Source organism: Echinops telfairi, unplaced genomic scaffold (genome assembly GCF_000313985.2).
Source record: "Echinops telfairi isolate 266 unplaced genomic scaffold, ASM31398v2 ScPeMD7_7475;HRSCAF=8513, whole genome shotgun sequence".
In the NCBI taxonomy this organism is placed as follows: Eukaryota; Metazoa; Chordata; class Mammalia; order Afrosoricida; family Tenrecidae; genus Echinops; species Echinops telfairi.
Genome location: NW_022111379.1, coordinates 328505 through 351841, shown reverse-complemented (window position 1 = coordinate 351841; position 23337 = coordinate 328505). Strand labels below are relative to the sequence as shown.

The 23337-nt window shown below is 51.6% G+C and overlaps 2 protein-coding genes across 4 annotated transcripts in view; one reads left to right on the top strand and one right to left on the bottom strand.

Annotated features, from left to right (window-relative positions):
• The window catches only part of KBTBD13 (kelch repeat and BTB domain containing 13), an 8360-nt gene extending 1439 nt beyond the window's left edge, over positions 1 to 6921 (bottom strand). Inside the window, exons 1-2 of the mRNA XM_004711986.3 lie at positions 6700 to 6921; positions 8 to 160 (exon numbers count right to left, since the gene is read on the bottom strand). Coding sequence (XP_004712043.2) covers positions 8 to 160; positions 6700 to 6921 — 375 coding nt within the window. The remainder of the gene's footprint in view (positions 1 to 7; positions 161 to 6699) is intronic.
• RASL12 (RAS like family 12) lies at positions 6920 to 22528 on the top strand. Of its 3 annotated transcripts, XR_006679658.1 has the most exons (6): positions 6920 to 7022; positions 8861 to 8917; positions 17450 to 17523; positions 18201 to 18391; positions 21234 to 21919; positions 22283 to 22528. XR_006679658.1 is itself a non-coding variant. In XM_004711925.4 (5 exons), exons 1-5 carry the CDS (start codon positions 6920 to 6922, stop codon positions 21607 to 21609), a joined length of 801 nt encoding a protein of 266 aa, XP_004711982.1. In that variant the 3' UTR covers positions 21610 to 22528. The 3 variants fall into 3 exon arrangements, 2 of the variants coding, with proteins under 2 accessions (XP_004711982.1, XP_045141685.1); XM_004711925.4 differs by having other exon boundaries at positions 21234 to 22528; XM_045285750.1 differs by lacking the exon at positions 6920 to 7022 and adding an exon at positions 14681 to 14780 and having other exon boundaries at positions 8864 to 8917; positions 21234 to 22528.
• Positions 22529 to 23337: the final 809 nt, after the last annotated feature.

Here is a 23337-nt window from a genome sequence, read left to right as displayed (position 1 = left end):
CGCGCGCCTCGCGCATGCCCGAGCGGAAGAGGCCGCGGAAGAAGCCGCAGTGCTCCACCAGCAGGCTCTGCTCGGCCTCGAACAGCTGCCCGCCCACCCACACCTGCACCCGGGCCGCCGAACCTGGCCGCATGGCTACCCAGAGGCTCTCGTGGCGGACCTGCAGTCACCGTTGCAGACTCTCGGGCTCCTCCACAGATAGAAACACTTTCTGGGGAGATAAAAATATCTCCCTGGCTAAAGATAGTGCGGCTCATGTGATGGCGTGGCTGGGGGCCCAAAGGGCATCTGGAGACAAGTGTGGCTACTCATTTTCGAATGAGCCGTAATGATCATAGGAACGGCCGCTTGCACATCAGGCACTGTGAGGGTTGCATGGCGAAAGCTATACCATTTAGTGCACACTAGTCCAAAGCCAGCCACTCATTGTATTGGGTCAATCAGCTGCACAAGACCTCTTGAAAGTGCTGAACAGCAAGGATGTCACTTTGAGGGCCCAGGTGGGCCTGACCAAAGCCATAGCTATTTTCAATCACCTCATTTCCATGTGAAAGTTGGACATTAAATAAGGAAGACCAAAGAACTGATGTATTTGGATTATGATGTTGGCCAAGAGTATTGAAAGTACCATGTACTGCCAAAAGAACAAACCAATCTATCTTGGAAGAAGTATAGCCAGAAGGCGCCCTAGAAGTGAGGCTGGTGAGACTTAGTCTCATGCTATCAAAAGAGAAAATTCCCTGGAAAGGGACATCCCACTCTGTAAAGTAGAAGGCCTAGGAAACAGCGGGAAGCCTTCAGCGAGCTAGATTGGCACAGTGACTGCAACCGTGGGCTCAAGCAGAATGGTGAGGATGACACAGAACCCTGCAGTGTTTCTGTTGTCCACAGGATCCATGGCACCCGACTAATGACTGAGGCCGACGGCAACGTCTGTTTTACAGTATTGGGGCCAAGTCTGTAATGTGTTCGGAATCCTGCAGAGAGTTTACGTGACTGGGAAGAGGCACAGACAGGATTAAAACTAAGGTCACCCTATCGTGTCAGGGAGGCAAAAGAGGAAGATGCAGACATAGAGCAAAAAGGAGGGAAAGCGATACAGGCTAAACTCTGGGAGTAGAGTTCTAATTGACCTGGACCTCTGCCCCGACTCTGAGTGAGTCCCATCGGTTTTTGAACCGTAGTTGCCCTCTCTGTGAAATGCAGATTCTATCAATTCTACTTCTCAGATGAGTGTCCAGTAAACCCTGTGTGTGGACTACGCCCTGATTTTGGATGGGATTGGGAAAATGGTGTCGAGCCCCTGCTTGCTGGGGTCCTGATTCCTCTGTAGCCTTATGGTCTAGGACCTAGGGAGGGAAACATGGAGGCTGACAGGATCATATGTCTCTGTGTGGGAAGGGAAGGGCTATGTTTAGCTATACTATGCCAAAACCAAACCAATGGCCCTATTAGTAGATACTACCACGGACGGCACTGTTGTAAGCATTTTTCTCATGTATTGACTGCTATCAGCCTTCAAAAATCCTATAAAAAGATAGTATTGCTTTCTCCCACGTCATAGATATTAACTATTTATTGCCTTCAGCAACCCTACACATTAGATATTAATGACCCCATTTCATACCCAAGGTCATGTGGTTAGAAAGTAGCCGAGCTAGGCTTGGAATGCAGCCACTCTGATGTTATAGCACAAATTCTCAACCTTCCTACTGCTGGAACCCTTTAATACAGTTATGAAGTTATGCTACTTCATAACTATAATTTTGCTACTGTTATGAACCAGGTGACCCCTGTGAAAGGGTCGTTCGACCCACAAGTTGAGAACCGCTGCTCTAGAGCATGTGTGCCATTAACTACCATGCTTTACTGCCTATGTTACAAATGCTAGGCAGTCATCTGACACTGGAGCTAATGGTAGAGCACCCAGGGACACATAGGGCAATATACTTGCCCAGGGTCACATAGTTTGCAGCAGACAGCCCCAGACCTCCTGCTATCTGCCCCAGGGCACTTCTCTCGTGGCCCAGTACTTTCGTGGGTATTCAGCTAAGACTCTGGTGGGTAATCAGCTAAGATTCCAAAGTGTCCGATGGAAGGGCGCTTAGTGACTCGAGCCACAGGCTCTGCAGGATGGAATCTGGTAGTCAGCAGACACTCACTGCCCCATCTTCACCCAGAGCCCCACTTGGAGAGAATGGAGTTACTCACAGGGACCAAGAAGGAAGTGGGTGGGGGAGGAAAAAGGGATTGAGCCTCCTCTTAGATCTATATGCACAGACCTTCACATATGAGAAAGGTTCATGGGAAAATGGAGTAAAAAGATCCTGGAAAATGTCCATGAACTTTTGACAGCCCCTGGTTGGAGTCTGCAGACCCAACACTGAGGTACTTCCCCTGCCAGGGCACTCCCACTTGGGCCACTCCATCAAAGCGGGGCTGGGGCGCTGGAGTCACTTGGACGAGCCTGGGAAGCCAGAGGCCCCAAGGAAGAGGCAGCCAGAAATAGCAAGGACACTCTTGCCCGAGGGACCAGACAGGAAGAGGGGAGAGGATGGGGGAGGTGAACCAGAACCCCCTGGAGCTCCGTCTCAGGCCCTCTGCTGGCTCTCCTCCTTTCCTGAGGTCACACTGTCTGGAGGGCCTGGAAGACCCAGACGACAAGCCGGAAAGGCCTCTTTCTGGGGCTGGGTCCTAACTAGGTCCTTGTAGGTGTCCTCGGAGAGGGTGCCTGACTCGTGCCATTTGACAGATGAAGAAAGGAGGGGGCTACAGAGTAAATAAATGGCTTTTCCTTGGTTCTAAATGAGGATGTGGGTGGGACTGGGCCGAGCTCTGTCCATTGACCATACATAGGCCCTGCTCTCTATCCCTGACCCAGCTACCCTTCCTTGCCCACAATATCCTTGCCACATGCTTTGGGGGGGAGACGGCTGCCTCATGCATTGCTGAAGCTAAAGGGCAGAGTCAGGGCGGGGCTGACAGGGGTCAGGAGCTGTGGCCCAGTCCCTCCCAGATAGTTCATTCCAGGCACCTAGTAACTTCCAGGCTCAACCGGATGGAATGACACTGCCTTTGCCTCCACTTAGCTTGGGCAGGGAGAGTTTTTTAAACCCAGGGGTGCTGAACAGAAACGTATCTGAGGGTGGGCCGGTATGGCATGTGTCCTGGGAGTTTCTTGAAGGCGGGGTGGGGCACCACTGAGCAGTTTCTGTTAACCACTAGAGTTTTCCTCACCAGCTGTGAGAAATCATTCAGCAAGTTAAAACAAATACTTCTATATTTGAGTGCTTCCACCGGTCAAGACGGACTGTCTGGATCTTGCTCGGCTGAGTGCAAAAAGAGGAGAAACAGGAAAAAAGGACTTTGCACGCAGCCTAGAGCAATGTACATCTGGGGAAGCAGGAGGGCACAGTTGTCGTTTTCGTGTGAAAAGATGAGCGAGCGTGACTTGTAGTTTCCCGCTGATCTGCTGTGAAAGATGGGTGTCAGAGGTTTGGACGGGAGCCATTGTAAGAGCTGTTTCCCACAGATACGCCTCTGATCCTGCGGAAGCTTGTTCCCTGGCCCACTTTTCTCAAGTCCAGCCCTGATTAAGTGGGCGGGGGCTCCCCCCTCAGTAGCCAGGTAGTGGGGAAGGGCTCCACCAACGTGGGAAGTGGTGGCTGGAAGCCTGTCTGGCCACACCCCCAGGGCCCAGGGGGGTGTTGTCTGCAGATGGTGAGAGTCTCCTCCTCCAGGCCCTTGAGTGTCCCGCTGTGATTTGGAGAGGATAAGGCACTATCCTGTCTGTGGGCAGCCCACGGATTTCTCAGGCCCTGCCCAACCCCTAACTAGCCCCTTTCTCCACTTTGCAGATTAGGGGGTAGGGCAATGAGGGTGAGACCTCTCAGACTCTCTGAGCCTTTAAAGAGCACAGACCCAGCCCTGTTCACCTCAGTATTCACGGTGGGGACTCTGCAGGGGCCTGCTAAGGAAACTCCCAGCCTGATAGGAAAGATGCAGCCCTTGCGTTGGGAGACCTCCCAGTTGGAACGGGCAGGCTTGGCCTTGCTACTCATGGTGATGTTTCTGCACACAGGGTGGGCAGTAGCTTGCACAGTCTGAGCCTGGGGAAGGAAGAGCACTGGCCTACTCGAGGCCAGCTTTCTCTCTGGGCTCTAGTGCCGGAACTACCACTGACTTGCCAAAGTTACCCAACCTCTCCAGCCCTAGTTCTTCATCTGCAAGGTAGAGTTTGGATCCGACTTCTAACCCTGCCCAGCTTTGCCATCTGCATTTATCATGAACAGCCACAGAAGTGATCGTCATATTGTGCTTCCAGCAAAGTAGAGGAAATCATCATTTGCTTTTAGGGACCATGAACCAAGCACTAGATAGGGCCTTTCCATGTTATCTAATCCCTAATATTACCCCAAGTTTACGGATGAGGAACTCAGATCCCCAAAGTAGCTTATTCCAGGGTGTGGTGGTGACTGATTCTGAAGAAGCCTTCCAGCCCCCAGCAGGCATTTCTAGTTGCACGCAGACCACACTGAGGAGACTGAGGAAGGTGACTGGTTACAGAAGTGAGCTGGGCACTTTTCCATCTCAAACTAGAAGGGGGCAGGCTTTGCACCCTTACCAATCACATTCAAGTCAGCTTTGAATTAGACAGGAATTACGGGTCATCTCATCCCACCTCGCAAGGCCTGGTAGAGTCTCCTCTGCATGATGAATGCCTTTAATGTCAAGAGGCTTATTTGCCTTTAATGTCAAGGGATTTATTTCCTCCAAAAGCGGTTTCTTCTGAAGACGAACAGCTCAGAAGAGGAGTTTGTCCGCAAATTGAGCTAGAATCTGTCTCCTTGCAGCTTGCACCTACTGATTAGGCTGAGTTTCCAAGACTACAAAGCTGAGAACACAGAGCTTATTACATAGCTAGCCTGGCATCACCACGTTGTGAAGGGGCAGAGGCCAAGTTTGGCCCCAGTTGAGTCCGTGGTGGGCAGTGCAAAGCTTGCCCTCTAGTCCCTAAGTAGCACTGGTTATTGTCTCCCCTGCCCCCATCCTGAACCATTCAGTTCTCATAGGTGTGCGGCCAGCCCAGGGATGTGGCTGAAAGTCGGCTCCCACATTCTCTTCTCCTACAACTCAAAAGGAAACCATTGGCTTTTTGCTGGGCGGAGGATTCTGGCCAGAGGGTGTGATCTAAACAAATTCTTCCCAACACCTTAGTATTAATAACACCGACAGTTTACCAGAATCTCCCAGGAACACCAGAGGTGGAGAAAGTTCTCATATTCTGTCAGACAAGTCATTTTCCTTCTGGATTGAAGTTTTTCCCACTGGGCTCTGACCCTGGGCCCTAACCAGACGCTGCCTGTGGACCTTAGTTTCCATGGCTTCTCTTGTGGGTGCAGGGGGACATAAGGTCAGTGTAACTCCCCACTCTACCCTGAAGTTTATGCAGAAGGAGTATTCCACAGGGTTCGACAAGGGAGCAAGACTCTGTGAGGTCTGAGCCACATCACAGAATTTTGAGTTTCATGTCCTGTTCCTTTAGTAATTTTGGATGGGGCCACAGCACTCCAAAGAAGTGAGTTCCATTGTCTGAAGTCACCCAGTGAAGGTATCCAGGTTCCTGATGTAGACCCTTTGCCCTTTCTCCATCATTGCCCCGGGATCCCAAGGGTCACTAACCAGTCCCAGAAACCCTGTGGCAAAAGGGAGTATCAAGTTTACACAGATAAAGTGTACCTCCAGGACATTATGGTGAATGAAGTAAGTTAGACACAACAGATTACATAGTGTATGATTCCACTTATATGAAATTTCCAGGCTAGACAAACCTATAGAAACTGGAAATAGACTTGTAGTTGCCAGGGCCTGCCAAACCAAACCAAACTCACTGCCATCCCTACAGGACAGGGCCCGTGTGGGTTTCTGAGACTGTAACTCATTACAAGAGGGGAAAACCTCTTTCCCCTCTTCCATGGCAGGTGGTTTAGAACTGCTGACCTTGCGGTTATGTAGCCCAATGCATAACCACCATGCCAGGGCTCTTCCCAGGGACATGCACGGGGTTGTCTTTTGAGATGATGGCATGCTTAGGAACCAGGTAGACAGAGCAGTTGCCTAGTATTGAGAATGCACTCAATTGTTCACTTGAGAATGGTTAGTTTTATGTTATTTGAATTCCACCTCATTAAAAAAGCAGATATAAAACAAGATGGCCCATTTGCACAGTAGATTCCAACACATGCAGCCCACAGCCTCTCCTCAGTGCCAGGGCAGGAAGCAGCCAGGTGGGTTTCTTGGCGCTGGACCAGAAGGGCCAGGTAGGCTAGTCAGTAAGGGTCTAGGTGAGGTGAGAGGTGTGGCCTGGCTTCTTCACCGTCCAGGGTCCCTGGCAGAAGGGGATGTGGTAGGGAAGCTGTGATCATGTTGAAAGGGAAGACGTGGAGCAGAGCCTGGGGGGCGCCTGGAGGAAAGCACAGGAAAGCATTTCTTGGAGGTAGGAAGGGGCTTGGAAATTCAGGGAAGATTGGAAACATCCGCCCCTCTATCCCCTGTCCCCCGGGGGTCCTTTCGGGCCCGTCCTGGGGCGCTCAGGCCCTCACTACCCAGCGTGGTCCCAGTGGGGGCGCGGCCGGCAGAGGCCCCCCTCGTGCTGGAGTGGGGCGCACGCCTCCCGGGGGTGGCTCCCACAGACCTTACAAGGCGTGTGGTGGCGCCGGGCGCCCCGCCCGGCCGGCCCGCGGCCCCTCCTCCTCCCGGCCGGCGGCCGGGCCCGGGGGACGCGGAGCTCGCCGGCCGAGACCCACCGAGCCGGCTGCCCGTGCCAGCGGAGCCCGCTCCCAGCGCCCCGACGGGCGGGCGGCCGCGCGGCTCAGGGCCCTTCGGCCGAGGACCCAGTGTCCCTCTCTGCGGCGTCACCATGTCCTCGGTGTTCGGGAAACCCCGCGCGGGCAACGGGCCACACAGTGCACCCCCCGAGGTCAACCTGGCCATCCTGGGGCGCCGCGGGGCCGGCAAATCCGGTGAGTGGGGCTGGGCACACAGGAAGGGAAGGGACTAGGCGGGACCCAAGAAGCGGGGGGCATCTGGGTGGAGGGGACAGGTTGCTGTGGGCTTTGGGGCCATCACCTCGGTGCATTGCAAGTGACACGTGGCCTCCCGCCCCTGCGTGTTTCTGTTCACGCTGCTCTGTGCCCAGCGCCGCCATCTCCTTCCGGGGTCCGTCCTTGCCTCTCTGCCAGGTGGCACTGCCATCGCAGACCCTTTTATCTCCTCCTGCCTCCTGCCCCGGCCCCTCCCTCTAGTCCCTCTCCTGGGTCAGCGCCCCCACCTCCCAATGCCAAAGATGCTAATTTACCCAAGTCCTGGCCTCCCGCTCCTGGTTTCCGTGGGGGGTGAGGGAAAAGCCCCCTGGCCACTGCAGGGTGACAATAGAAGGCACTGGATACTGGGATTTCCAAGGGAGGGGTCACTGGCACACTCCTTGGCCTGATTCCGGGGGTGGGGGCTCTGGGAAAAACTGGATATTCTTATCTAATGGATTTCTTTCCAGCTGGGCCCTCTCTTGACTTTCTGGAAACACACAGCTCCCAGGAGCCTGGGACTTGCCCTTGACGAAGCAAGATCTTGGACTTCCATTGAGCTCGTGCCTTTCAGTACTGGATCTGTCTTCACCACTCCCCACAGCTCTCATCTGACTGGGACTTGGGTTGGGGTGATGGTGGTCCCAGGCAGCTGAAGGGGAGAGGAGGGAGGGGGAACTGACTTTCTTGGCGTCCAGAAAGTCTTTCTTGTTCTTTCGAGAAAGACCACTGCCTTTCTTGTTCATTTACAACCTAAGACCAGACCGGGCTCCGTTAGCGTGGGTTACCTTCCTCATGGTCCTTCTCTAAGACTCCTAGAATGTTCTCCTCTCCCACCTTTGAAGGCAGCTCGAGCAACACCCCCCCCTCCCGCTGATACCTCCCCCTCCCCCCCCCAGCTAAAACAGGTTCCCGGAACCTGCTTTTCCTACAGAAAAGATAGAACTTCTTCCCTCAGAAACGCACTTCGTTATGTGAGCTACAGCTGGGTCAGGCACTGGGGCAGTTTAGCCAGGGACTCCGCGGAAGAAGGAATTTAAATGTAAACATATGTATTCCCTGGGGATTCGTTTGCAAACTGACATGGTCCAAAATCCTGGGAAAGAATTCTTAAAGATCCTTCTTTAAGATATCACATCACTCTTTAGAGGCCAGAGTAAGTAATACTCGGCTTTACGAGGCTAAATTCAGAACAAAATGAGGGTGCATCTCACCTGGGGACACCTTCCTTTTTAGAGCTTCACGTTCTGTGGAGGCTGGAGGAGTGAGCCCGGACTTCCAAGCGAGAATTGGGCCCTAGACTGTGTTATGTAGGGTGCAGATCTTGTCTGGAGGGTTCCCGAATCTCCCCGAGATTGCCCGCCCTTAACTTGGCTTTCTTTTTGGCTCCCTTACTTCTCCAGGGTGGGAGATGTCTCCCTTCAGTCACGGTTCTGTTTCACTGGCATGACTCAGATTAAGTGACTGTGGGTCCTGACTCCTTACTCTGAGACTTCTCAAACATGCCTTCGGCTGGCCTCTTACACACACACACACACACACACACACACACGCGCGCGCGTGCTTTTCTTTTCATGAACAGATAGAAAATCTTAGGGTGGAACTGGGTAAACAGTGCTCTGTATTTCTGGCTTCTTTGGACCCTCCCACCCTGACCCCCACAGCTCATCAACCTTAGACAAGGCCTTCGTCACAGAAGGGGTTGGGCAGTCGGGTGGGAGGTGGGGGGCAGCAGCCAGACATGCAGGGGAGACTCAACCTGTTTCTGCTTCTTACAGCCCTGACTGTGAAGTTTCTGACCAAGAGGTTTATCAGTGAATATGACCCCAATTTAGGTAAGGATCTATCTAATCCTCGCGGCTCTTGCTGCCACATCTCTGTCAGCGCAGAGTTTTACCCCCATCCTACCCCTCATCTCGCCCAATCACCTCATTGGCGGGCCAGGCTGGCCCACTGGGCAGGGGAGGGAAGTAGTTACCAGGCTGACCCATCCTGTGGGGAAAATGGTTTAAGCTCAGGCATACCTCATGAATATTTCAGAATCAGTTCCAGACTATCGCAATAAAGTGAATGCAATTTTTAAAATGCAATTAAAAAAAACTTCCCAGTATATATAAAAATTATGTTTAACTCTACTGTAGTCTATTAAGGCTGCGTTATGAACAAGTCTGGAATACCAAAATAGGACACGGAGGTGCACAGTGTGCGGGAGCCTACTGTTGGAAAGCCGGTGCCATGAACTTCAGCAGTCTCTGTGCACGCAATACAAACAAAGTGTGCCCGCATTGACAATGTCCCCCTTTCATAGTCCACTGCACACAAGTTGGGGGTCGCTTCAATTAGGAGTGCGTGCAGAAGCTGGTTTGTCCCACAGTTTGAAGTCTGATGAGCTTATTAAAAAGAAAATATAACATAGCAAAAGTGTCACATCTGATTAGATACTGTTCTTGAAAGCGGTCACTTTGCATTTAGTCGGCATTTCCCTCAGAAAAGGTGGACAAGATATTTTGACAAATTCTTGAGGGGTGCTTCCTTCTGACCAGGTTTTGGTTTGATGGACATAAACACAACAAACCCAAAATCAGTCTCACTGCCCTGGAGTCAGTGCTGACTCACAGCGACCCCTGGGGGTTCCCGCCTGTCACAGGAGTGGAAAGGCCAGTCTTTCTCCCCTGGAGCTGCGGGTGGTTTCAAACTGTCGACCATGAGGCTTGCAACCCACTTACCACTACACTGCACAACAGAGGATGCACCAATTTAACAATTCAGTGACACTGGGCACATTGTTCGGGTTGCGTGACCTTTCTCGATATCCTTTCCCCAATTATTTTACTATCATGAATATAAGCTCACTGCCCTCTGAGCGTCTTATCCAACCTTTAGAGTCTGCCGTGCGCATGTGTACAGAGCTCTTTGTAAGAAGCACAGTACTCAAGGCAGATAGTTTGTTACTAATTGACCTAAACTATCATTTAGTTTAAAGATGACTTCTGTTCGGATTTCCTCAGAGCAATAGTTGTGGGGCTGAGGAAAAGGGGGCAATAATCCACACTAAATGACTCCAGAAAGTCTGGATTCCATGAGAACTTGGAGTTCTGTTCTAGATTTCTCCTTCTTTTGATCATGATCCTCCTATCGAATTTTTGATCCTTAACCAGTTCTTGAGTCACAAGAGAAAATTCATCTCACTTGATCACGGCATCGTGGTATATCGGGAAGAGGGATGCACTGGTATTTGTCAGAACAGGATCTGAATCCTGACCCCGTCACTTGCCAGCTGTGCATCCCTGAGCCGTCACCTAGCCTCTCTGAGTTTCCGTTTCTTCATCTGTCAAGTGGACATACAAATGCCCGTCTTGGAGAATGACTGTGTTAGAGAGATAGCTGATACAAAACATCTTGTGAAACACTTAGTCTGCAGCAGACAGTGCATGTTCCTGTCCCCTTTCCTCTCCTTCCTGATATGGTTCCCAGCCATGGTAGCTGCTGATATATTGCCAAATAAATCAACGTGTTTAGAAATCGGTTTAAATTCCTCAATTACCAGGAATTTTATGCCAAATAACTTCTTATATGGAGCCGCAATGTGTACAACAAATGAAAGTGTGCTTTTGAGCATAAATGTAAAGTTCACATTTTTATATTTACTCATTGTAAACTACTGAGCACAATTTACTCATTGTAAACTACTGAGCTTCTGTTTCTTAGAGACTTTTTTTTTTTTTAGGACAGTTTGCAAAAAAGGTGTGCAGAAAGTATAGAAAGTTTCCCTGGGCTTCATCCACCCCTGCACTTCATTTCTTGTGTTGACATCTTGTTCTCAAGATGCATTGTTATAAATGAGGAGCCAATATTGGTTTCTATTAGTAACTAGAGCCCGCAGTGTGCATTCGGGTCCACTCTCTGTGCTGTCATGTGCCCCCAGTAGAGCGTCATACAGTACCCTTTCACTGCCCTAAAGGTGACTCAAGGATTTCATTTTGTTTGGATCCATATGCTCATGAAGGCAGTTATCCAAAAAATCAGCTGGTGCAGTTCATTGAGCAGATCTGCTACACAAGACGATTCGAATTGTTGAAGAGTAAGTTTGAAGTCTCATGGGCTTCTGTCCCAAACCATGCTATTATCAACAGCCTCATCTGAATGTTTAAGTTAGACAATAAATAAGGAACACCAAAGAAGTTTTAATGCAGTTAAATTATGGTGTTGACAAAGAATATGTCTGTCAGAAAAAACAAACAAACAAATATTTCTTGGAAGGCATGTATCCAGAATGCTCCTTAGATGCAAGGATGTAATACTTCGTTTCATGCTATGGACATGTTCTCAGTAGAGACAGGTCCCTCATTTGGCCCAATAGAAGGTCAGTGTAAAGAAGGGAGACTGTCAAGGAGAGAGAGGAATGCAGTGGCTGCAACAATAGGTTCCAACATCACAATGACTGTGAGGGCGGCCCAGGCCCAGCCAGTGTTTCTTTCTGTTGCACACACAGGCTCACTGCGAGTTGGCACTCGCCCAGGCACACCTGACCATGCAACCACATAGGGGTTGTGATTACAAAACATATGACTTGTAGGGTGCACAAGTCAGTCTATAACAATACAGGATAAATCCACAAAATTGTATACATGCTCCCAATATGTCCACATGCGAACATATTATATAAGAAAGAATTCAGCAAGTTTAAATTCAAACATGCTACCATTTTTCCCAGTCCCAGTCAAAACCCAACATCAAAAGCAAAATTACCATATAGTAAATGAGAATGCATTTTTCCTCATAGGTTAATTATTGTATTTATACACCTTTATTGTGTAAATTTTATTTTGGGTCTAAATATCTTGGTGCATATTTACAATTGCCTTGAAAATACAGGGTTTAATAACATGAGCTGACAAAGTGAAAGAATAAAACAATGATAAATGCCAAAAAAAAAAATGCCCTGTGCCCCACCCTCTTGATCAACTGGCTTCGTTCCGTAGTATGATCTTATCCTTTTTGAAAATGGGGGTTACAAAACTATTTATAGGCTTTCCTTTTTTTGTCATTTTTTTGGTTTTGTTCTTTTGTTTTGCTCTGTCTTGTTTTTGTGCTTATTACTGTCTCTGCATGTCTATCTAGATAAGATGGGTGGGATAAACAATCTGGAGGATAAGACAGTGGGACCAGCAGTTCTGGGAGGACATGGGTGAGGGGAAGGTAGGGGAAAGGAAGTGGGTGTTAGCAAACCCAGGGACAAAGGAACAACAAGGGATCCAAAATCAGTGGTGAGGAGGCTGTAAGAGGCCTGGTAGGGCTTGATCGAGGGCAATGTAACCGAGAGGAATTACTGAAACCTGAATGAAGAGCAAACATGATGGTGGGACAAGAGGAAAGTGAAAGGAAATAGAGGAAAGAACTAGGAGGCAAAGGACATTTATAGAGGTCTAAACACAGGCATGTATATATGTAAGTATATTTATATATAATGATAGGAAAATAGATGTACAGATATTTATATGTTAAGTATTAAGGTAGCAGATGGACATAGGGCCTCTACTCAAGTACTCCCTCAAGGCAAGAACACTTTGTTCTAATAACCTGGCATTCTGTGATGCTCACCTTTCCAACATGATGGCTGAAGACAAAATGGGTGCATAAGCAAATGTGGTGAAGAAAGCTGATGGTGCCCCGCCATGAAAAGATATAGCATCTGGGGTCTTCAAAGATGGAGGATAAACAAGGGGCCATCTAGCTGAGGAGCAACTAAGCCCACATGGAAGAAGCACACCAGCCTGTGTGATGATGTGGTGTCAATGGGATCAGGTATCAGGCATCAAAGACCCAGAACAAAAAAGTCATATCAATGTGAATGAGGAGTGGGGACCAAAGCCCCTCTGTAGACAGTTGGACATCCCCTCACAGAAGGGTCACAAGGAAGAGACGAGCCAGTCAGGGCGCAATATAGCACCGTTGAAACATACAACTTTTCTCTAGTTCTTTAATGCTCCCCCCCACCAACTATCATGACCCCAGTTCTACTGTACAAATCTGGCTAGACCAGAGCATGTACACGGGTACAGATAAGAGCTGGAAACACAGGGAATCCAGGACAGACAAACCCCTCAGGACTAATAATGAGAGTAGTGATACCAGGAGGGGAAGGGGAAGGTGGGGGGAGGGAGGGGGAACTGATCACAATGATCGACATATAACCCTCTCTCCCTGGGGGATGGACAACAAAAAAATGGGTAAAGGGAGACATCGGACAGTGTAAGTCATGGGGAAAATTTTTTTTTTTAATTATGAAGGGTTCATGAGGGAGGGAGGGTAGGGAAAGGGGAACAATGAGCTAATACCAAGGGTTCAAGTAGAAAGAAAATGTTTTCAAAATGATGGCAACATATGTACAATTGTGCTTGACACGATGAATGGATGGATGGATTGTGAGAAGAGCTGTATGAGCCCCCGATAAAATGATTTTTAAAATTTTTTTTAAAAAGAAAGAAAATGGGGGCTACAATCTTGGATTATTTTCCCTACTCATAGAAGTTGACTAAAACATCTGTGGGGCACCCCACGAGCCCTCCGAGGAAACTCAGTGCTTGTGGGCGTTGGTCGCAGCCCTCCATGGTATGGCTCTGTCTGCAGCAAGCTGGTGGGGCATAGCTGCAGTGCCTGCAGGAAAGCACTCCTGAGCCATTCGTGCCCACGAGCCTGCCAGCTCAGTCTGCAGTCCTAGTCTCCGAGCTGGAAGGGCCCTGGGATTATTTAGTCCTATGGCTCTTAGAATGTTTTTCCAGAAGTAACAGAATCCCTTCTTCCAAGGAGATCTTAAGTAGAAACTCAGAGAAAACAAGGGCGTTCCCTGAGTTAAGGCAAAGGCGCAAAGCAAGTTCTTCTGGGATGACAGCCTAAAGGGATCGTCCCTCCCAGGTTCAGTTTAATCACCTTTGTAATACAACGGAGGAAATAGGCCCAGGAAGCTGGGATCTCCTGACCTAAGTTACAAGTAGGTTCGATTAGCAGAGACCAGCGAATCGAGTGGGACTCGGGATGACTGTGTGGTGGCTGACTCAGGAGATGCTGGGAGAGGTGAGAGCATGAATCAGTCTGGGTGGGAGAATCAAGGACAAGAGGGAGGTGGGAGGAGCTGGAAAGAGTGCTTGGAAAAGGCAAGGGAGGATTCCCAAAGACAGATTCTCAGGACATACTTATGCTTAAATCATTCATGGTCTAGCTGAAATTATAAAATGTAGTTAGGGATCTTGTATATTATTTAATAACCCCCCACCCCGCCCAGTCTCTCTCTCCCTGTTGACCTAACCCACAGCCCTCACATTGCACTCCGTCGGAGGGGCCTTTGTCATGTTGGTCACCGCCTCCTGACCCTTTTCTTGTGTAGAGAAGGGTCTTAGAAGTTTGGGAATAGAGTCAGCCATGAGGCAGACACTGGTGAGATGACTCTTCATCCTTTTCAATATTCTTCTAGGAAGTTGAGTTCATTTGGGGGAGCCCCTTGATGGTGGAGATTGGTTTTATTCATCCCCATGTTACCACTTGACCCAGACTAGGCACAACATAGATACTGTGAATCACAGACTAAGTTTTACTTTCAGGATTACCCTTTAAAGAAGAATTCCTGTGATGATTCCCATTTTACAAGTGGAGAAATGGAGGCAGAGAAGGCTGTTTACCTAGGATCACAAAGAACCTCAGGTGTGAACCTTCTTGGTGAGAGGTTCTTCTCGAATCCTCCATGTGAGTGAGCTAGGAGCAGCATGGAGTTAGAGATTTGTGTGGTGCTGGGCTCTCTAAGCCTCAGTCTCCCCAGGAGGAGGATGAGACTAGCTGGCTGTGTACCATCTGCGGGAGGACAGCCTTGTTTTGGATTGTAGTTGGTAGAGTTGCACTGATCAATCCAGGGCCTCTGAATAGGCTTTGCCTTTGCTACTCCCCCCCACCCAATACCACATTAGAGGGCCTGGGGCTCTGCTGGGGTGTCTCACCCGGTGGGCCTCTGATATTGTGAGGACTGAGAGCCAGAGCAACATCTCCTAGACGCTGCCATGCCTAGCTGGCCTGGGAACTTCTGGTTTCTCTTGAGGCTATTGTCCAACTCTGGATTCTGTCTAGAACAAGCTAGAGGACCAGTTGATCCAATAGGACAGCCAAGCCTACAAGACCGGTGTTCAAATTCCTTCTGCCAATGGAGTGCTAGGAGCCCTGGTGGCACAGTGCTTACAAGTTGGGCTGTGATCTACAAGGTTAGCAGTTCGGCACTACCAGCCACTCGGTGGGAGAAAGACAGGGTTTTCTACTCCCGTTCAGAGTTAGTCTCAGAAATCCACAGGGCAGTGCTACTCTGTTCAGTAGAGTTTTTTAGGGCAGCTCCGAGTTGGCATTGACTAATGGCGGTGAGTTTGGTTTGATAGGGTGCCGTGTGGCCTCGGGCTATTCCTTATCGTTGTTGTTTTTCGACAATGGGGTTAACTAAACTCACTGCCATTGAGACAGTTCTGACTCAGAAGGCCGTGTGCTGTACGGGGCTGGGAGACCAGGCATGGGGGGGCAGGCAGAACAATGCTCGGTTTTGGTTTGTTTCTTTCTTTTGCCAGGGCATGAGGGGTAGGTGTGTGGCGGGGCAGGGAGTGGGAGCAGAGTGCTGAAAAGGTGTCTATCAGACAACTCTGGCGTTAACATAAAGAAAAATCTGCACAAGATGTAGGCGTCTAGGGACAGCTCTCCATGGGCCAAATATAGTTCGATATTTGGAACATTCTTTCCGTTTGAATTTTTGTCTTTGCATAAGAGCAGCTATTTGTCCAAGTCCCCCAAGCGGGCTGGGGACGGGAGCTGTCTGTGATTCATGCTGGATGCTACAGGGCCTGGAATGTGGCCCGGTCCACAGAGCAGTGTTTGACTGCGGATCCAGTGCCCGTCTGGGGTGGCCTTCTCACAGAGGAATGCTGCCAGGAAGGCAGGGGCCCACTTCTTTCGAGAGGGGCCTTCATCAGGGTCACTGGGGGCAGGGAGCAGCCAGGAAAAGGCAAAGCCCAATGTACACACATCCATGGACCCAGGGCACGGCAGGGAAAGGGGAGAATGGTGGCCAGGGTGGCCAGAGGCCTCCTCTGTGTGCCTGATTCCTCTACTGCTTTCTCCTGTTTGAGGCCATGAGATGGATTTAGAGCAGCAGTTCTCAACCTGTGGGTCACGGCCCCTTTGGGCTTGAACGACCCTTTCTCAGGGGTTGCCCAATTCATAACAGTAGCAAAATTACAGTTATGAAGTAGCAACGAAAATAATGTTATGGTTGGGGGGTCACCCAACATGAGGAACTGTATGAAAGGGTCGTGGTGTGAGGAAGGTTGAGAACCACTGATTTCGAGGAAGGAGAGAGGAAGGGCGGGAGGGGCTGAGGGAAGGAGGGAATGAGAATTGAGAATGAAAACAGTAAGAATCCAAATAAGGCCAGGCGTGTGCCTATCACCCCACCGACGCCTGCTTTGACCACTGCACCATGGTGAAGCAGGGTGTTATCACTGGGGGCTGGGCCAAGGGGTCACAGGAACTCTTTGTACTATTTTGCAACTTCTATGAAGTCTAAAACTATTCCCAAATAAAAGGTTTAAAAAAAGAAAGAACAGATGAGCCTGCCCAATGACAAACTGTGGCGCAGCCCAGCTGTCACGACTGCTTCCCAGAGGCACAGGGACTCTTTGCACAGGACGAGCTAGTGCAGGCCCTGCTCCTAGCACGGCGCCTGTCCCAGAGGAAAGGCTTGGGAATGTGAGCCAATGCTCTCACGTTCTTCTTCCATTTTGAAAGGCAGAAACACAGCCTCAGATGCCATGGCTGACTGGGCCTCCCAGCTCGGCAGCACCCCACATCTGCCCCCAAGCCAACACCTGCGACCAAACCATGCTCCTCTGCTGAGAGGGTCATGCAGGTCATGTCTAAGGCCTTCTGGATGAGACCCACCCGGCCCTCCTCCTTCCATCTGAGCTCCTTGCAGCAGGCAGGCAGCTCCTGAGGTCCACACCATTTGCTGGGGCCACGGCCATGCTCCATGCTGGCTACCCTGCCTGCTTGGTGACTTTGTCTCAGAACATAATCCCGTGCCCCAAGGCATGCGCTGTGGAGCATGAGTGACCTCTGACCCTGTGAGTAGTGTCTCCTAGGTGGCAGGTTCTGCCCCCTGTGCCCTCCATGTGGATCTATGACAAGACCCTTCCCTGGGTCCTAGTTCAGCCAGCCCCAGAGTAGATTCCAGAAACCCATCCTAAGGCCCCACAGGGCTCAGCACAGAGGCAAGATGGCTCAGACCTAGTCTTCCGGAGAGGTGACCTGCCTGCCTCTGACCGAGCTGGGTGTCTGTGTTGCAGAGGACACCTACAGCTCTGAGGAGACCGTGGACCACCAGCCTGTCCTCCTGAGAGTCATGGACACAGCAGATCCGGTAACTGCCCCTCATTCCCAAGGGGTGCTGAGTCCATGCACTGTGCATGCCCAGCACGGAACCTCAGGGGGAAGCTGTCTCTTTTAAGGTCCACTTTGCTCTGTGACCCTGACCTCTCTGGGCCTGAATGGTTTCATTTGTCACATGAGAAGGGGTGGGACGGGCTGGGGAGGCCTGATGGTTGCTGCAGAGCCCCCCTCTACCCCTAGGCCCTGTGAAGACAGGCACAAATGCATGTACATGGACCCTCTTGGCGAACACGCCTGGATCAAGCCCCTCCCACTGCCATGCACACAAGCATGCGCTCACACACACTCGTACCACACCTCCTCCCCCTCGCCCAGGCTGGATTCCCGTTATTCTCTGAAGCCACAGGGCTGCGCGACCTTGGTCCCACAATGGTGGTGCCCAGGGATGGCCGGGTCTCCCCAGGAGCCATGCCAGAGGCTTTGGCTCTGTGTCTGACAGGCCAAGGTCTCCAAGCTCCTAATGGGGTGATGGAAGGGACATGAGACAATGTCCCCTTTCAGGCCAACCCAAGTTCACCCCGAAATGGCCCTTTGACAAGGGCTTTTCCAGGGAGCAATGTACAAAGACCCTGGAAGGGGGCAGCTCAGGTGAGGCCTTTACCCTGACCTTCCCTGCACCTGACTGGGGGCCTCCCTCCTCTGCCTCAGGACACACCCAGGAACTGTGAACGCTACCTGCAGTGGGCCCATGCCTTCCTGGTGGTGTACAGCGTCGACAGCCGCCAGAGCTTCGAGGGTGGCAGCAGATACCTGGAGCTGCTTGCGCTACATGCCAGGGAGACCCAGCGTGGCTTCCCAGCAGTACTGCTGGGCAACAAGCTGGACATGGCCCAGCACAGGTGAGCACAGGTGCTGCCACGCGCCCATAGCCCACCTGCCTCCTTCATGAAGGGGGGCACTGACATCAGGGACTTTTTGACCGCCAAGAACAGCTGATAGCTGCCTTCCGGTCAATCCAGCCGTGAGCACAGAGTAGGCCGGCTGCAGAGAGAAGCAGGTGGCCAGGGCTGTCTTCACAGGTCCCCTTGGGTGGCTTTATACTTTCCACCTTCTGGCTAGGAGTCTAACCAAGAATAACCCTAACTCATGCTCGGCCTGCAAGTCAGTTCTCACTCCCACCAGCCTATAGGACAGGGTGGAACTGCCCTTCTAATTCAGGTCCAAGGCAGCCAAGGGCAAGAAGGGAAGAGTACTTGGGGTACACAGGAACCTCAGCGTCAGAAGGGAAGCCACTCCTTTCATCCCTCTGGGACCCCCTGGGTCTCTCTTGGCCTCACCATTTTGTGCCAGAGTCTCTGTGACCTTCCATTTCCACTCCCAAGGCTGACTCGGTGCCCAGCTCCAAAGCCAGGGACAGAGACTGACTGGCTGCTCTGGGCTAAGTGTCTGCTCTCACCTCACTAAGCATGCGCCCAGGCTTTCTCTCAGTCACCATGCTGGAAGCAGGTTCTCAGACTCCGGGTAGAGTTGGGTTTGAATCCGAGGTCACAGACTGGGCCAGAGGGCAGATTACCACAGAACGCTATAGTCGTATTTTGCTTGGCTGGCACCCCTTTTTTAAAAACATGGGATTGGAATGTTTTGGAGGTAGAGTGTGTTTACTCCCTCTGACCACAGGCCCCATCCCTCCCTGCCAATGGTTGGCCTCTACCCTCTCGCCAAACCCAGTTGCCTGCCTGCCTCCTCGGGGCATTTGAGACTGATACCTACATTTGAAGAGCAGTCCCTCTGGACTTCAGGATTCCTACCATGTGACCACTCCACCAGCCAGGGAGGAGGGGCAGGGATGCATGTGTACCAGGAAGGGATGTGGCTGGATATAACCTTCCTCTAATTAGGGGCAGGGCCAAGCATGGGAGACCCTCCCTGCTCACCCCTGCTGCCTCATGCCCCCAAAGTTCACCGATTAAGTGCCAGCAAGATGGGGACCCTTTGCTTAGAACCAGTCAGATAGGTGCTGGAAAGATGGAAGGGTGTGACCTCATAAAGGAGGGGCCACAGTCCTCAGACCAGTGACGTCTCTGGAATGAGGACGTTCCAAGTATCGTCTTAAAGCCATCGAAGGTGGTCCTTGAGGAATCACAGAGCACGAGAGAGGGGTGAGGAGATTCAACATGGAAAACAGACTACAGACCACTGACTCTAACCCTAATCCTGGCCAAAGGAACTGTCTCAGACTTTGGGAGCAAATAACAATGGGCACAGGGCTCAAGTCCACTGCAAACCAGCGTGACAGTGCACGCCATGCCCGCCTTTGGCCGGGCTCTGGGGTGGGTGGATCAGGAGTTGGTGGGCACGGGAACTATCACTTCTGACCCAGTCCTTGTCAGTGTGTCCCGTAAGTGGCGTGGCAGAGCTGAGGTTCCTAACCCACGGGTAACGTTCTCACCAGCTTGCCAAAAGTAAGAAAAAAGATGTTCTCTGTGTGTGTCACCTATTCACGCCTGTGTGTGTGTGTACATGTGGGGGCCTCGTTTCTGAGTACCCATTCATCACACTCTCTCAGTGCCAAAGTCACAGGTTCAGGCTCATCATAAAAGCCAATAATACAAGTATTCTTTCAGAGAGGTTCCTCGGGACATGGGTGGGAAGTAGATTGGGTGCTCTGCCCTAACCCTTGTACACTCTTTTGCTACCTGCCCCACCTCCCACCATAGGTCAGTACCTGGGGCAGAGAGGCCCCTCTTGGTCCCCTGCTCCTGTCAAATTAACCCTGATGGAGAAACCTTTTCCTGGTTCAGACACACCAGACTCTCCCACAGAGAAAGGTCAGCCCTTCTATTCGTGTAAAATATTTACAGCCTCAGAAACTCTGTGTAGGAACGTGTTATTTTCCCCCCCTTTCCCCCTGTTGTCCTGACTGTCGGTTATTGAGGCAGCTCAGCAGTGGGTGGTGGCCAGGAGGTTTCAGCTGGTAGAACCTTGGTCTCAACACCCCAGGGACCCTGCCTCTTCCTCCTTTTGTATATTCGCTCCTATCTACAGCCAAGCTTATTTTTCCTCCCATCGATTTTAAGTAGGAAACATACAGAACCTCTTCAGTTACATACATCCCGTCCCATCATCATGGGAGCTGGTCTGGGATCAAGGCGGGAACAGGCACTACGTCCCTCATGAAGTGTCGGCAACCTGCTCTCTTTGATCGTCCTCGGGAAGGTAGACGCACCTCCTGAGCACTCTGCCAGCTCACCTCAGCCATCTGTGCCTCTGAGGTCTGATAGACACTTTGATCCAAACCCCTGCCTTTCTGTAGAGGGCACCCCACAGATCAGCACCGCAGGGAATCCACCTCCTGCCAAGGGACCATGTCTTGGCAGGAAGAGACCGGGCTGGAAGTGGCCTTCTTTCCCTGGACACAGGACCTACTAGGGGGACCCTGTGGCAGCTCCACCCTCTCTCCTAGCTGCATGCCTCCATTCTGGCTCTGGTGACATGAGCCAGACCAACTCTGGGCCAGGGACGGTGCAAAGCATGAGCCACCGCTTGTCTGGGTTGTCCTCACAACCACCTCATGAAGCAGATCTCATCGCCCCATTCTACCGATGGGAAAACAGACTCAGAGATGAATCCGACCCAAGTTTGTCCCACTGCAAGTCGGGGAGCTGGCGGGGAACAAGGTGTGCCTGGCTTAGGTTTCTAACTTATCTGCCCGCCCCTCCCCCTGCCCCTTCTCCTTGCCAGACAGGTGACCAAGGCCGAGGGTACGGCTCTGGCAGGCAGGTTCGGGTGCCTGTTTTTCGAGGTCTCTGCCTGCCTGGACTTCGAGCACGTGCAGCATGTCTTCCACGAGGCGGTCCGGGAGGCCCGGCGCGAGCTGGAGAAGAGCCCCCTGGCTCGGCCCCTCTTCATCTCGGAGGAGAGGACCCTGCCACAGCAGGCCCCGCTCACTGCCCGGCACGGGCTGGCCAGCTGCACCTTCAACACGCTCTCCACCATCAACCTGAAGGAGATGCCCACCGTGGCCCAGGCCAAGCTGGTCACCGTGAAGTCATCCCGGGCCCAGAGCAAGCGCAAGGCCCCTGCCCTCACCCTACTGAAGGGCTTCAAGATCTTCTGAGGCCACTCTCTCTGTCCCTGACTTGGTGGCTGGGCAGGGCTGTGGGACGAGGACTGGCTTCTCACCACCAGCATTTCCCGCTGGTGGACAGCTGACCCTTCCTGCAGGGCCAAGCTACGTCCCTGACAGTCATTGTGTGAGCTGGAGGGACAGGCAGGAATGCTGCTCCTGTTGACTCCAGATCCTTGTCTCCAGGGAACCTTACAGGAAAGCAGCCTCCGTGACAGCCCAGAAACGTCCCTGTAAAGCCTGCTGACATCACTCTCTGCTGCAGAAACAGCCGGCTGAGCTCTACAGAAGGTCCCTGTAGGTGTGTAAACGGAGCAGCCTGCGGGAGACAGCTGGGTTGCTAACGCCACCCGGTGGGCAGGAAGGGCATGGCAGGGACTGTTTGGGCAGCTGGCACAGGGCATTCCCATTGTCTTCTGATCTCACAGAAGCCTAGGCAAGGCCTGCGACTAACGACCCACCGTTTTCCCAAGAGGAATCTAGTCAGAGCGATCTTATGGGGCAGGCTAGCATAAATCCCAAGAAGGGGTATTTCCAGCACGTTTTGTCTCCTCAGCAAGAGTCGAAAGGCAGGTTATGGGTTATCTACTATACGGGGACCCCCAGGTTTCCTGCGCTAGCTGGCAGGGGGCCCATATTCCACCATTAGGGACTCTGTTCACAGAACCTCAAGATCTGTCTTCTCAAGTGTAATGATCAAAACTGCAGAATGGAGTCTTCTGTCCAGTGACCATCACCTAGAACTCCAGGACACCCAGTGAAGCACCCACAGGTACTTGTAGCGCGTCCCTGGTTCATCGGGAGAAACACAGTGTATAAACTACACCTGTGCCGTGTGATCTGGGAGAAAGAGGCGGCGTTCTACTCCTGTAAAGAATCACAGTCTTGCAAACCCACTGGGCACCTCTCCCCTGTCCTATATGGTTGCTATGAGTCAGCAGCAACTTGATGGCAGTGAAGATTTTGTTTTTTGCATTGTGGTATAAAGGAGCCCGGATGGCACCATAGTTAAAGCACTAAACTCTTAATAGAAAGGTCAGTGGTTCAAGCCCACCAGCTGTTGGAGGCCTTGGAAAGCCCAGGGAGAAGTTCCACACTGTTGTACAGGGTTGTCAGAATTGGCTCAGTGATGGTGGATTTCTGGTCGCCTGGTCTGGTGGACCCAATCAGTCCCCTTGGCAATGGGTCTGAGTGTTCAAAGGCCGCTTTTGTAAAGGAGAACCTGCAGGAGCTTGGGGTTAGTAAAGCACGTTTTACATGAAGTGCTTGGTGTTGCCATCTTCAGCTTATACCAAATCACAGGGACTCAGCTACAGGATCACGATATGCTCTTGGATGCTGAGGGGACTCGGGGTCCCACTTTAGAAGAAGGTGTTAGAAAAGTGTCCCAAGGTGGGAAAGTCCCACCGGGGATGGGGGTGTGTTGTGGGTTTCAACTCTGTTTACCAAGGAGCGCCTGGCTCGAGTGTTTTCTTGGGCCCAGGGCCCATGCTTCTGTAACGGTTCTAAGGCACTGCGGGTGGTAGGGATGAGCCCAGGAATTGGAATCCAGAGTCCCACTCCATCTCCTCTCAGCCGTCCCAGGAGTGTGGATTGCGAACCACAAGTCAGACCCAGCCTCTGGCTCCCTTTGATGGAGAAGCAGGCAGACAGGTCCGAGTGGAGCTGGGAACTCCTCCCGACCGCTGGCTGAGAATCCTGACCCGAGGTCCGCTACAG